General features: G+C 46.7%; 1 protein-coding gene across 1 annotated transcript in view; it reads left to right on the top strand.

The window, feature by feature from the left end:
• LOC139384910 (neural-cadherin-like) overlaps positions 1–14995 on the top strand; it is a 205487-nt gene that overhangs the window by 128900 nt on the left and 61592 nt on the right. The window contains exons 12-19 of the mRNA XM_071129812.1: positions 386–553; positions 1802–2051; positions 4889–5016; positions 7058–7244; positions 8850–8993; positions 10874–11157; positions 12105–13719; positions 14287–14380. Coding sequence (XP_070985913.1) covers positions 386–553; positions 1802–2051; positions 4889–5016; positions 7058–7244; positions 8850–8993; positions 10874–11157; positions 12105–13719; positions 14287–14380 — 2870 coding nt within the window. The remainder of the gene's footprint in view (positions 1–385; positions 554–1801; positions 2052–4888; positions 5017–7057; positions 7245–8849; positions 8994–10873; positions 11158–12104; positions 13720–14286; positions 14381–14995) is intronic.

Below are 14995 nucleotides of genomic sequence, written 5' to 3'. Positions count from 1 at the left end.
CCTGGTGTAGCGAGGAGGTGTTATTATGAGTGCTCCCAGGGAAGCTGTTGCTATGACTACAGAGTTCCTCTGTCAGCAGAACACTGTTGGTAGCATTCTGTCAGATGAGACAGTGTCATTTACGTTCACCCGTTACTACCAATGTTCTCTACCAGTGTCCAGTAGCATGAGCCAAATACAGTACAACCAGCATATGTCCCTGTCCCTCTGACACTCCCTGACACTGTCACCCTGCGTGACAGGCCTCTCACTGTAATCTAATCTACACAATCACAGGGAGGGCTTATGTTTCATGACTTCTCTAGCTGTCCTGCCTCTTCACCCATGTCTAAACTGCTCTTATTTCACGTGTCATGTCACTGCCACGCTGTTGCTATGACTACAGAGGACCTACATCACCCGGGAAATAGTTGCCACGGACGGGGGGAACCGGAGCAGTTCGGTGGAGCTGTCCGTCACCATCACCAACGTGAAGAACCAGCCTCCGCAGTGGGACAGGGACAGCTATGACGTGGTCATCCCGGAGAATACCGTCAGGGACACACCCATAGTGGTAAGATGGGGAACCGGGACAAACAGGCTATGCCCCAAATGGTATTCTATTCCCTATGTAGTGCACTCTGGTCAAAAGTAATGCGCCGAGTAGGGAATAGGGTGACATTTGGGATGTAGGGTTACCCTGCGGGTTGTATGTGGAGGAGAAATAGATGAAGTCATGTTTTAACATATGTCCTGGGGGAGGTAGAGGGACTTAGGGGCTATCTTAGGGCAGAGTTGAACATGAATGATGATGGAATACAAATTAGGATGGGTATGGCACATGTAACATGAAACAGGCACTCTGAGGTGCATGGGGTTAGAGAAAGGTGAGTTAAGGGGAGGTTGGGACATGATGACACACATTAGGATAGGTACGCATTACAGAAATGGGGCTGGTAACTTGAGGAGGGTATTTTGAGCTGTGAACCAGTGTTTTCCCAGGGCTTCAAAGCAAATAAAAGCATCATGGAGTAGACTTGTTTGATCTAACATTTAAAGTTGTTCATTATACGGCTCTTACTATACTGTACCTTACAAACACCTCAACGCTCGGTGACACTAGCTGTCTTTACCATTTCTCTGCAGTAATGCACAGGGATGCATATTATAACGTGCTCTATGGACACCCAGCTATTATGGTCTACGGCAAAAGACGAGAGTCGATAATTCCCTCAGGGCTCAAACTCCATCCCTACTCTCCCATCCTCCCTCTCTCTGGCACTTGCTGTGTCCTGGGATAGCCCTACATCCTCATGGCAACTTACTCCAGCCAACACCCCCCCTCCCTCTGCTCCCCCTCTCCCTGCCCATGCCCAGACTCATCCTCCATCGCCTCTATTTTTAAGCCAACCGCTTCATTACTTCTACGAGCCAGGCTCTGGCAATCACGAGCGCTGGATTATTCATAGGCATTTACTTTTATTTTTTAACTAATGCATTGAAAATGAATTTGCTGAATTTCCTCTGGATCTTTTAGAAGCTATTAAGGCTATTAAAAATGCAGATGAATATTTCACTGAGAGTGATCGAGAGAGGGTGAGTGAGGGGAAATGAACAGGGAGAGAGAGCGAGAGTGAAGGTTTCCTTTGGATCAGCAAGATACATTTGTACTCTTCAGGGAAGATTTAATGGGCCACAGTAGGTTGTAGTTGATCTGTAGAGCTGCTTGTTTTGCAGGCGGCCTTGCCTGAAGCCTAAAGCTGTGAATTGACTGCTATTGTCCTCTGTTTCGACCTCACTCGGTCTCCTCTCTGAATCCCAGACTATCAAGGCCACCTCTCCGCTGGGGGACCCTCGAGTGACCTATAACCTGGAGGATGGGATGGTGCCGGAGACCAACATGCCTGTACGCTTCTATCTGACCCCTAACCGTGAGGACGGCTCTGCCTCCATCCTGGTGGCTGAGCCCCTGGACTATGAGACCACCAGGAACTTCATACTGAGGGTCCGGGCTCAGAATGTGGCTGCAGTCCCTCTGGCTGCGTTCACTACGGTCCATCTGAACATCACAGGTGAGACAGAGCCGTGCAACCACCTCATACAAACAACCCATAATACTTTCCCTTTTTACTTCCATCCCAGCAGCCTCGACTCAACAATGTACACAACCATCTCTCTCTCTCTCTCTCTCCCTCTCTCTCTCTCTCTCTCTCTGTCGCTCTCTCTCTCTCTCTCTCTCTCTCTCTCTCTCTCTCTCTCTCTCTCTCTCTCTCTCTCTCTCTCTCTCTCTCTCTCTCTCTCTCTCTCTCTCTCTCTGTCTCTCTCTCTCTCTCTCTCTCTCTCTCTCTCTCTCTCTCTCTCTCTCTCTCTCTCTCTCTCTCTCTCTCAATTCAATTCAATTCAATTCAATTCAAGGGCTTTATTGGCATGGGAAACATGTGTTAACATTGCCAAAGCAAGTGAGGTAGATAATATATAAAGTGAAATAAACAATAAAAATTAACAGTAAACATTACACATACAGAAGTTTCAAAACAATACAGACATTACAAATGTCATATTATATATGTACAGTGTTTTAACAATGTACAAATGGTTAAAGGACACAAGATAAAATAAATAAGCATAAATATGGGTTGTATTTACAATGGTGTTTGTTCTTCACTGGTTGCCCTTTTCTCGTGGTAACAGGTCACAAATCTTGCTGCTGTGATGGCACACTGTGGAATTTCACCCAGTAGATATGGGAGTTTATCAAAATTGGATTTGTTTTTGAATTCTTTGTGGATCTGTGTAATCTGAGGGAAATATGTCTCTCTAATATGGTCATACATTGGGCAGGAGGTTAGGAAGTGCAGCTCAGTTTCCACCTCATTTTGTGGGCAGTGAGCACATAGCCTGTCTTCTCTTGAGAGCCATGTCTGCCTACGGCGGCCTTTCTCAATAGCAAGGCTATGCTCACTGAGTCTGTACATAGTCAAAGCTTTCCTTAATTTTGGGTCAGTCATTCAGTCGGTCAGGTATTCTGCCGCTGTGTACTCTCTGTGTAGGGCCAAATAGCATTCTAGTTTGCTCTGTTTTTTTGTTAATTCTTTCCAATGTGTCAAGTAATTATCTTTTTGTTTTCTCATGATTTGGTTGGGTCTAATTGTGCTGCTGTCCTGGGGCTCTGTAGGGTGTGTTTGTGTTTGTGAACAGAGCCCCAGGACCAGCTTGCTTCTTCTCCAGGTTCATCTCTCTGTAGGTGACGGCTTTGTTATGGAAGGTTTGGGAATCGCTTCCTTTTAGGTGGTTGTAGAATTTAACGGCTCTTTTCTGGATTTTGATAATTAGTGGGTATCGGCCTAATTCTGCTCTGCATGCATTATTTGGTGTTCTACGTTGTACACAGATGATATTTTTGCAGAATTCTGCGTGCAGAGTCTCAATTTGGTGTTTGTCCCATTTTGTGAAGTCTTGGTTGGTGAGCGGACCCCAGACCTCACAACCATAAAGGGCAACGGGCTCTATGACTGATTCAAGTATTTTTAGCCAAATCCTAATTGGTATGTTGAAATTTATGTTCCTTTTGATGGCATAGAATGCCCTTGCCTTGTCTCTCAGATTGTTCACAGCTTTGTGGAAGTTACCTGTGGCGCTGATGTTTAGGCCAAGGTATGTATAGTTTTTTGTGCTCTAGGGCAACAGTGTCTAGATGGAATTTGTATTTTTGGTCCTGGTGACTGGACCTTTTTTGGAACACCATTATTTTGGTCTTACTGAGATTTACTATCAGCTCTCTCTCTCTGTCTCTCTCTCTGTCTCTCTCTCTGTCTCTGTCTCTGTCTCTCTCTCTGTCTCTCTCTCTGTCTCTCTCTCTCTCTCTCTCTCTCTCTCTCTCTCTCTCTCTCTCTCTCTCTCTCTCTCTCTCTCTCTCTCTCTCTCTCTCTCTCTCTCTCTCTCTCTCTCTCTCTCTCTCTCTCTCTCTCTCTCTCTCTCTCTCTCTCTCTCTCTCTCTCTCTCTCTCTCTCTCTCTCTCTCTCTCTCTCGGTCTCTCTTTCTCTCTCTCCTCCAGACTAACCCCAGAAAGCATGATGTACCAGTCTCCCGATCCGAGCTTAATTCCCCATTACCGCGGCTTCTTACTGCAGTTCAGCCCACCCCTGACCCTCTGTCCCAAAATAGCTTTCATTCCCACCGTAGCCCAGATCCAGACTCCCTCCTCTTATCCTCCCCCTTCCCTCTAACCAGACTTCATCTCCCCCTCTATCATTCATGAGAGTTAGTCTTAAACCAGAGAGACATAATTAATCTGGCCAGACCCTCCTCACTCCTCCTCCTCTCCTTCTCCTCTCCCTTATCTGTCTTAATAAGTGAGCCTTCATTCTTCTCCAGAGGATGGAGGGAGGCAGGGAGGGCTGGAAAGAGGAAGGGAGGGTTGGAATGGATTTAAGACCCATGTTTAATTCATAGATTAAGACATTTGCTGCAAAAAATACAACATGGAAGTGCATCGTTACTCTGAATGCATCCGAGCCATTATGGTTTTGGGGTTTGGACTAACTATCCTGAAATGTCCTCTTCTGAAGAAATTGAGTTCAAAATTGAGTTCAATAGACAAATGACTCTAACAAGCTGTTTGTATCATTTCTCTGTGGAAACGGTTGAATGGTGAAAAATAGCGTGAGCTCTTAAGTGTCACCAAGAGACCTTTGAAATTGTTGAATACACCTCCAGGAGTTTGAAGGTCTCCATTAATCTCTGTCAACAAATGTTTAGCCGCAGAGACTACCGGACACAGAATGGAGTCTGCTGCCACCCTGTTTTACAGCCTGCTGCGTGAACAACACTCTACTCCTTATAAAACCCTTTCACGGAGAAAATACTGAGCCAAATTATGACGGATAATGCTTGTGTTTTTCTCTGCTAGATGTGAACGACAATGTTCCCTTCTTCACCTCCTCCATCTACGAGGCGTCGGTCACAGAGGGGGCGGCGGTGGGGACGTTTGTCACGATGGTGTCATCCAACGACCTGGACCTGGGACTCAACGGAAAGGTGACGGAACGCTTTGGAATAATGGAAATACAAACAAGCCTCCTATATCAGCACTCCTACTCTTAGCAATTTCTCAGAAAATCTGGAGTATTTGGGGAACTCCAGGCCTAGTGTTGTCGACCGTTGTTTTTACTTTAAATCCCTGTGAACAACCCACAGCCCACGGTTACGTATGTAACCGGATAAGCTGAAACCACTCAAGTGTAAACCCACAGTAGCAACTCCCCTTGTAATTTCACCTTGGAGTCTTACACTGAAGGTAGAAAATGGAAAAACCCATACATAGTTCTATAGGACAGTGTTCCTCCACAAGGGTCTGCTTCCTGTAGCCCGGCCATAAAATCTGTACTTCGGTTTGGCTTCCTGAGCTGAGAGCAACACACTGTATAAAACATACAATACGGCAGTTCACACATAATGAAGCTTCCCCCTTTCCTGCAGGTAAATTACCTGGGGGCCTCATGGGTGGAATGTTATTCGGATTTTTCAGAATTGCATAATTAATAAACGTTTTCTTTTAAATTACCCCCCTGAAAATCCGGTGTTTCTATGTCAAACGGTTTTGTTTTATTTCAGTCATCTGTGATGTAATATTGAGATGTAAACTCTATACCTGACATGGTACAGAGGTCTTCTTTTTATACTTTGGTTTCAAAGTAGATCTGTTTAAGGCTACCAAGAAACACTCTGTGACCCAGATTTAACCCACTGCAGTTAAAGGTTATTAAGGAACACTAGTGTTGAGGAGACAACACACACACACACACACGTGCACACGCTTGCTCGCACGCACGCAAACAGGAGGTACGCTTGAGTGCACACACTCTCTTACACACACACACACACACACACACACACACACACACACACACAGCACTGTCTACATTTCCTGCTGCTTTTCTGTGTATCTCTTTCTTGATCTCTGTCTTGCTCTCTATGCACACACAATCATGCATGCACGCACACACGCACATCCCCCCACACACACTAACAGTACGGGGAGTCTACTCATAATTGAATTCCCAGTACGAGGACACCATGTCTATCAGCACAGGGGTGCATAAAATGTACTCAGTTCTTTGCAGGCACAGTGTCCTTGGCTGCTTAATTGCTTGCTCTTGTCGAGGCAGGCTGAATCATAGATAGCATGCAGGCCCACGTTTAGATAATGAGGATCGTTGATGGGCGTGAATATGAAAATTATTTTTTTTCACGCCTGTCTGTTTTTTTCTACCAATAACTTGACCCCGCCAACATTTTTATTACGGCATTACTTTTAATTCAGCCTTTAATTTGTGCTCTTCCCCTGTACGACCCAATTCATTTTTTGCCCATGCAGTTTCAATCCTCTCTCTCAATGAATTTCGCTGAATAACTTCCTGCGGCTGTTGAATGCCATTGATAGCTCGTCGACGCAGCTTTTGTTCCGTTTGAATATTAAAATTAGGTTCATTCTTCTTTGGTGAATAGACTTCAGGCTCCTGCTTTAAACCAAATTATAACGACATAGCTTTGTTTTATTGATATAGAAATAAATTGTCACAGAGGGTCACATGTGGCTGGGTTGAATGAGATCTCTCTGCTCCAGAGTAGCTAATTCAAGTTTGGTTAAATAAGAATGTGTGCACACATCCACCCCAATAGAGAAATAAATTAATCATATGCATGGTGTTATAGACTATTTTTAGAGTAAACTATTGTTTGAATAAAACTATTATTCTCTCTCCCGTCTCACTCACCCACCTTTGGTGATCCTTACTCTGCATCTCTGTCTTCCTTGTCTCTCTCACGTCCATCCTTTCTTACTCATCCCTCGTGTATCTCCAACGTCCTTTCCTCTCTTTCCACTCTTACTCCATTCATATCCTTCACCTTCTCCATGCCACTCTCTTTAACCTCATCCTTCATTCTCTTCTACCCTGGCCTCCTGCTCTCCCTCCACTTCTTCCTCCTCCTCTCTCTCTCTCTCTCTCTCTCTCTCTCTCTCTCTCTCTCTCTCTCCCTCTCTCCCTCTCTTTCTCTCTCTGTCTGTCTGTCTCAGATCTCCTACTCCCTGCTAAACGACCGCAGTGGGGACTACCAGTACTTCCGGATTGATCCTGAGCTGGGCTCCATCTACACAGAGACCGTGTTTGACCGTGAGACCAAAGGCTCCTACCTGCTGGAGGTCAAGTCAGTGGACGGCTGGGAGTCAGCACGGCCCGGGAAACATGGACAGCCCAACTCAGGTGAGGCCAGCTCAGATCAGCTCATCAGCTCAACAGGGCTGGAGGATGGTGGAGGACGAGAGAGAGAACAGCAATGCATGCAGTATGCACACAGTAGCACGGCTTATCAAACTGTGACGACTTAGGAATACACTGTGTGCATTGTCTGAATACATTTCAATACATTTGAAAAATGACCCCATTTTCTGGCCAGCTTTGGTACTACAGTAGGAGAGCTGGGGTTTGGATGGCAGTCCTTTAAGTCTGAGCTGCTGCTTGTCTCTTTGGTGGGGAGGGATCCTCTCTCTCTCTACCAAATATGCGTATCTGTCCCCAGAGGGAACTCTCACCCGCTGATGAACAACCAGACAGGGTCTTAAGGAGAATGTATTTTTCAATCATATTATCATAGATTATTAAAAGTTGCTCTCAGAGGTGTCACTACAGACCCTGGTTCGATTCCAGGTTGTATCACAACCGGCCGGCCGTGATTGGGAGTCCCATAGGGCGGTGCACAATTGGCCCAGCGTTGTCCGGGTTAGGGGTAGGCTGTCATTGTAAATAAGAATTTGTTCTTATCTGACTTGCCTAGTTAAATAAAAAAATATATTAAAAAAATAAAGAGGATTGGAGACTAGGGGCTTCAGAGGGATGGAGACTCCTCCCAGAACACTGCTCTTTTGCTTAGCATGTAGAAGGAGTCTATAGGGCCTTCAACCCTCCATCCCTCACTATCCTTCCATCCCCTCTCCCGCCCAGCAACAGGCACCTACAGCCTGTCTTATACAACATACTGACATGGGGGTGTGAATCGTGGGGGAAAAAACACATTCAAACATGCAAACACACACACGTTCTCAATCTCTCTCTCCCTCTCACTCGACTAAAGAGTATACTGAATGAAATTGGAGGAGCCCAGGAGTAGGGCGATGTTGTGATCGATGACAGCTGTTCAAAAAAGAAAAGAAAGAAGACTAGACACGAGGATAGAGGAGTGTTGAGGAGGGGTCGTAAACACGACCTTGATGCAATAGCAGTGTTTACGGGGAAAGAGCAATCTGTCGCGTTGTTGACGCTGCGTACTTGCCACGCTTCTCTGTGTGTGTCTGGAACACAGGAGAGGAGGAGACAAATCAATTGACGATGGCTGCATCTGCCCAACAGATATGTCCTCCTTCTCCTCTCCTCAGTCAGACTCAGAAAGGCGTAAAAAGTTGGAGGTTGTGGCTTGTTTTGCTGCTAGGCTGCATTATCTCTGTGTTAAACTGCAAGCCCTCCTTGCAACCAGCTTACATAATTGATCTTATCTTGAAGAGTGTATTGCAAATGATGTTCCTTTTCATACTCATATCAAAGGGAGCATATTATATTGGGATGGACCCCACTCCCTCCTCCCCTCAAGGGTCTCTTTTCACATCTGCCTACGGATTGCTTCAGAAAAGAAAGAATCAGACGGCGAGAGAGAGGGAGAGATGTGAGGAATAACAGAGGGTGAAGATAGGAGGATGGAGGGAGAAATAGAGGGATAAAGAAGAGCGGGGGAAAGAGGGGGGGATATGTTCAGGTTGACAGAATAAGAGCGGGACTGGCGTTTAATCTCTCACTCTGTCTCTCTCCTTCCTTCAGACACGGCGTACGTGAGGGTTTTCATCAGCGATGTGAACGATAACAAGCCTGTCTTTGCTCAGACGGTGTATGAAGTCGACGTGGATGAGGATGCAGACGTGGGCTTTGCCATCCTCACTGTCAGTGCTAATGACGAGGATGAAGGTAAGTGGTGGAGAGGGAGGAAATACTTCCCTGTCATTCTCACTCTCCCGGGGCTCAGTGAACGTGTGAGAGGTTACGAGGGCTCTCCATCTATCCTTAGGTCATGACCCTGAAAAAAACTGTACGGTTGAGATGCCCTAGTTGTCATCAAGGCAAAGGGTGGCTACTTTGAAAAATATAAATTTGATTTGTTTAACACTTTTTGGCTTACTACATGATTCCATATGTGTTATTTAAAAGTTGTTATGTCTTCACTATTATTCTGCAATGTAGAAAATAGTAAAAAATTAAGAAAAACCCTGGAATGAGTACAGTAGGTGTGTCCAAACATTTGACTGATCCTGTATGTTTCACATCGATTTCATGTTATAGATTGTTGGTGTGTCATATAACTTGTCAAGGAACTGCGGTGTAAACAGAATATAAATCAGCTTTTCTTTTCATACAAACTGCATAAGTCTCCATATGGCTTCCCCAATAGCTCAGAAAGGACATCCTTAACATCCCAATAGGCTCATCAACTCCCAGGCCAGGGACTGCACACACACAGCACACAGCAACTCTACTCTCTCTCTCTCGACTGCAGCAAGCCCTATAATAACTCTCCTCCTATGGGCACCATCCATACCCCTCTCCCATCCATCTCAACCTATACTAACACACTGTCATTTATTCACCTGACTCACCCTCATTCAGCCGGCTCTAGCTCACACGGACCGCTACAATAAATCCATTGTGAAGCATATCATCTCCTTCGGTGCAGCGGCAGCTAGCTAGCACGGTGAGGGCTCTTTATCAGTCCGCTATGGGAATAGGAGAGGAGGGGAGAAGGGGGGCGTAGCTTCATATTATCAGACATTTATCATGTCGGAGCGCGTAGGCCTGTGGAGCAGCAACCACCTCTCTGTGATGAATGGGCTCGGCCGCGCCGCCAGCTCCATCTCTGCAATCTCAACACACAGTGCCCCGCGTGAGGGGACAGTCTCCGGGCCACTTTGGGTAATAAAGCACACACACGGGGCCAGCTATGCTGATGGGCCGACACCCCAAGCAGATTATCACTGCTGAGGGAGCCAGGGAACTAGGAACACAGAGAAAGAGAGAGAACAGAGTGGGAGAGAGAGAGAGAGAGAGACAGTGAGGTCTTTTTCCTTTACTGTGCTGATAAGAGTTCCTGGAAGTGGAATCAGATCGTTTCTTTTTGTTCTCCTCCTGTCAGCATAACAGCTTATAGCCAGGGGAAGTGGGACGTTTTTTTTTTAAACACGTACAAGTGGGAATAGGATTTCTTGTGTTTGTTTTTTCATTTAGTTTGTTTACACTGCGTTGCTCGCTCTGTGCATGCATGGTCTCCACTGGGATTTGAACTCAGCCGTTTGAAGGGGGAAAGAAAGCTCAAATGAAAACATATCTATTCACAGGTCATTCTAATGTTTCATTAGCACTGTTGCCAACACAACAAAATACTCAGGATTAGGGATTACTGCTCTGCTCTGTTCTGGCGTCCTCACTTTCATGTTGCAAATAACCTATGAATATCTTTTCTTTGGAGATTCCTCCATTCTCCCTCTCTTGAGTTGTAATGTATTGAATCTGACTGAGACTCCACTGAGTCTCCTCTCAATTATTGGATTCTGTATATAACTCCTGATCAGCTAATAGACCCTATTACTATTGCTTTGTGATGCATAAAAATGAAGGAACTTCCTGAAATGTCCAGCAGAACTGTTACCTGGATTCAGTCAGAACTCATTTGAAAAATAAAACTTTGATTCCTGAAAAATGTTAGCTATATATGTTACATGATATGGTATGTGATGCTCATGGTGTCCATATTCTGCTTACTACACACGTCTTAGTTACCACATCGTTCTGTTTAGGCGCCAATGCTAAGCTGCGCTACCAGATCACGTCTGGCAACACTGGCGGGGTGTTTGACGTGGAACCAGAGGTGGGCACCATCTTCATCGCCCAGCCTCTGGACTACGAGCGGAACAAGGGCTACAAGCTGCTGGTGCTGGCGTCGGACGGGAAGTGGGAGGATTATGCGGATGTGATGGTCAACGTGGTCAACAAGAACGACGAGGCGCCAGTGTTCACGGTCAACGAGTACTACGGCTCTGTGACTGAAGAGCTGGATGGATCGCCTGTGTTCGTGCTTCAGGTATGTGTGAAACGCTCATTGAGTCACACAGTCATCTTCATTTGTCACGTTATTGTGGCAACAGATACAAGTGATATATTAAGTCATCACATGTATTAGCAGACAATGAGGGAGAATCGTACGATATAAAGGATCAGACATCTGAAATCTCGGGAGAGTATTTTGCCGTCAACTCAACCGTGTTATACAACTCTGTCAACGTGAAAGACTGACATTTTCTCTTTCTGTTATCATTTGAACGCTTTCCCCTCAGTATCTCAAGAGCTTAAAATAATAAGTCTCTATCTGCATTTTTGTCGAAACTGAGTTACTTGCATAGCGTTGTTTTGTCAAATATGCTGTACCCACTGCATACCCTAATTCAAGTTCAAAAGAATACAAGATAACAATCATTCCAACCAATTATCTCAGAATCATCTTTTTGCAGATGGAACCTTATAATTCCAAGGTCACACAATTCTGTCATTCAACATGTGAGTCATTGTGCACCAGGAGGTTACAGACACTCTATTTCCCAAGCCTTTATGTCCTCAGACTGAATTGCATGAGATGACATCATGCTATTTCATAAGGTTCTTCAGACGGGACATCTGGTACTAGCTTTAGACCATTAGCAGTTTCCCCTCACCACTCATTGGTTTCATTTCACCTACAGTACCTGACGCTCTGCAATACTCATGATAGATTTAAATTCTCGTGGTAGATGTTGCTCTGCCTGGGGATTGATTTGGGGCTGAGGTCAGGCGAGTGAAAGTTGTGCACGTAGCCGATAAACTAGAGTTGATCACTGTGCAGAGCAGGTTGGTGTGAAGTTAACACTTCAACCAACCTGATGGATGACACCAAGTCAGCAAGCTTCAATAATTAAACAGTGCTGAACTCCATAAAATAAGTTTGCAGGCTGCAGATTAAAAAGCTTCACAAGCACATTCCCTTTGATGTTGTAGGTAACTGCTACTGACCCAGATAAGGATGCTGACCAGGAGGCCCTGCGGTACTCCCTCCATGGCCAGGGAGCCGAGAGCGAGTTCATTATTGATGAGGTGACGGGGAAGATCTATGCTCAGAGGACTCTGAACCGGGAGGAGCGGGCCGTGTGGAGGTTTGTGGTCCTTGCCACAGATGAGGGCGGCGAGGGTCTGACCGGATTCACTGACATCATCATCAACGTGTGGGACATCAACGACAACGCGCCCATCTTCACCTGCGCCCCCGATTGTCATGGCAACGTGCCGGAGAACTCTGCCCCCGGCACCTCTGTCATGGAGATGACGGCCACCGACCTGGATGACTCGGCCGTGGGCCAGAACGCTGTGCTGTCCTACAGGATTGTGGGTAATACGGGTACAGGTGGCGGCGGCTCTGACATGTTCAGCATTAACCCGTCCACGGGCACCATCTCAGTGGCAATGAGTGGCCTGGACCGGGAGCAGGCAGAGACCTACCTGCTGATGGTGGAGGCCAGGGACGGGGGTGGCATGACGGGCACGGGTACCGCCACCATCAGGGTGACAGATGTGAATGACCACGCACCCAGGTTCACGGAGCGATCCTGCCTCGCCAGGGTTCCTGAGAGCAGTGAGCCCAACGCGGTGGTGCTGGAGCTGTCTGCTGAGGACTGGGACACAGGCGAGAATGCCCAGCTCACATTCAGTGTGGTGGCAGGAGACCCAGAGCAGAAGTTTTCCATGGTGAGCCAACGGCAGGAGCAGCGTGGCACCCTGAGGTTGAAGAAGAGGCTGGACTACGAGAGGCCCAGTGAGCAGCGCTTCAACCTCACCCTGAAGGTAGAAGATCTGGACTTCTCCAGCTTTATCCACTGTGTCGTAGAGGTAGAGGACTGTAACGACCACGCACCCATCTTCATCGCGCTCTCCCAGCCGCCAGCTCCCCTGCCCGAGGACGTGCCCGTGGGCAGCAGCGTGGCCAGGCTGACGGCCAGCGACTCTGACTCAGGCCAAAACAAGGAGATCACCTACAAAATCCTCCAGGAGTCAGACCCTCTGGGCCAGTTCTCTGTGGACCAGTCTGGTCTAGTCACTGTGACCAGCGCTCTGGACAGAGAGGCAGCAGCGCAACACAACCTGGTCGTCCTTGCTTCTGACCATGGCTCTCCGGCCTTGACGGGCAGCGCCACCATTCAGCTGGCCCTGCTGGACGTCAACGACAACGGACCGGAGTTTGAGGCAACGTACGCTCCAGTGGTGTGGGAGAACGTCTCTGGTCCCCAGCTGGTCAGACTCAACCAGACTTCCACACTGCTGCGGGCCATAGATCGAGACTCAGCAGAGAACGGATCTCCATTCTACTTCAGCCTTCCCTTAGAGCTACACCACAGCAACGACTTCTACCTGCAGGATAACGGAAACGGCACGGCAACCATCACAGCCCTGAGGGCCTTCGACCGGGAGAGGCAGAAAGAGTTCCTCCTACAGATCATCATGAGTGACAGCGGCCATCCACCCAAGACGGTCACCAACACTTTGACCATCACCATAGGAGACGAGAACGACCATGCTCACCAGGCGGGAGAGAAGGAGATTTTTGTCAACAGTCACAGAGGTGAGATCACTGTCATCATCAATACACTATAGCGCATGTATTCATGCATAGCATAGCACCGAGAGAACAAATTCACAAAGCAATATATGAATGAGGAGCAAATCATTTGACCCTCAGTCTGACCTTTTCCATGGCTTGAAGGTTTTGCTTCAACCGGGAGTTTATGAAAAGAAACCATAACTCTTTTGTTGTTCTGGCGCCTTTGTACAGTAAGAGCTGCTATAGGTGCGAGCAATTAGGTATGGCTGATTCTCTTTTCTCCTCTTCAGGGTTGACTATCTATTCCTGGTTTATACCTCTCCTTTCACAAAATGAGTCAATACATTTTGTTCCCCATTGTTGAAGTGCAGTGGAGAGTTGCTGGTAATATGTGTTGACTAGTTTCTTTCAGACACATTTTCTTGTTGCCATGCAATGACCATGATGGTGTTTCTCTAGCTAGCTGTTTTCAGAACACTTTAATATCCATGTGAGCAGTGCTCTTTTTGACTATGCCTCTTCGTGACACACACACACACACACAGAGAGACACACACCCTTGAGAAAATCTATGTTCTTTGCCGACAGGGAGGATGCCGACCACTGTACTGGGGAAGGTCTACGCCCCGGATCCTGATGATTGGGACAACAAGACCTATGCCTTTGAGGGACATGTGCCCAAGTAAGACATCTCTAGCTCTCTTCATCTGTATTTCTCTCTCTTTCCCTCCCTCCCGTCGCCCTCTCTCAACGCGCCATAAACCTTGAGAGTGATGTCTCTCCCGACAGCCTCTCTGTCATTGATGTTGTGGACCTGCACCTGAGACGAAGGAGCGAGACGAGCAGAGCAGAGGAACCCTGAGCGACAGGGCGTTTTTGAGACGTTTGCCTTGAGATCTCTGTGAAGGCTCAGCAGCTACAGCAGTGTTCGGAACATATCATACCATGTGACACCTTCGACGGCCTCACATCCAGAAGCACTACCACTGCTATAGCCCTGCACTCACAAACATGAACTAAGATTGACTGTAGCTTTTTCCCCCCAGAGAATCTGTTCTTTCAACACACATAGCTACAGTATGTTGTTGAATCTATACAGAGTTAATATTTAATCTAGCATTTCTCATCTTCACTCGAGTAGAGAAACTTCTGCATTACTCAATAGGGAAAAGGTTGGAATCCAGTTGACTAATTTTGACACTTCATATTAAACACAGTTGGATTTGAAGATGATAAACCATCTCATCTCAATGTCTCCTTCACTATTTGATGTGCCTGGGATCTTGCTTTGATTCCC

Source organism: Oncorhynchus clarkii, chromosome 26 (assembly GCF_045791955.1).
Source record: "Oncorhynchus clarkii lewisi isolate Uvic-CL-2024 chromosome 26, UVic_Ocla_1.0, whole genome shotgun sequence".
In the NCBI taxonomy this organism is placed as follows: domain Eukaryota; kingdom Metazoa; phylum Chordata; class Actinopteri; order Salmoniformes; family Salmonidae; genus Oncorhynchus; species Oncorhynchus clarkii.
Note: the sequence above shows the minus strand (reverse complement) of the source record. Positions and strands in the feature narration are given on the sequence as shown.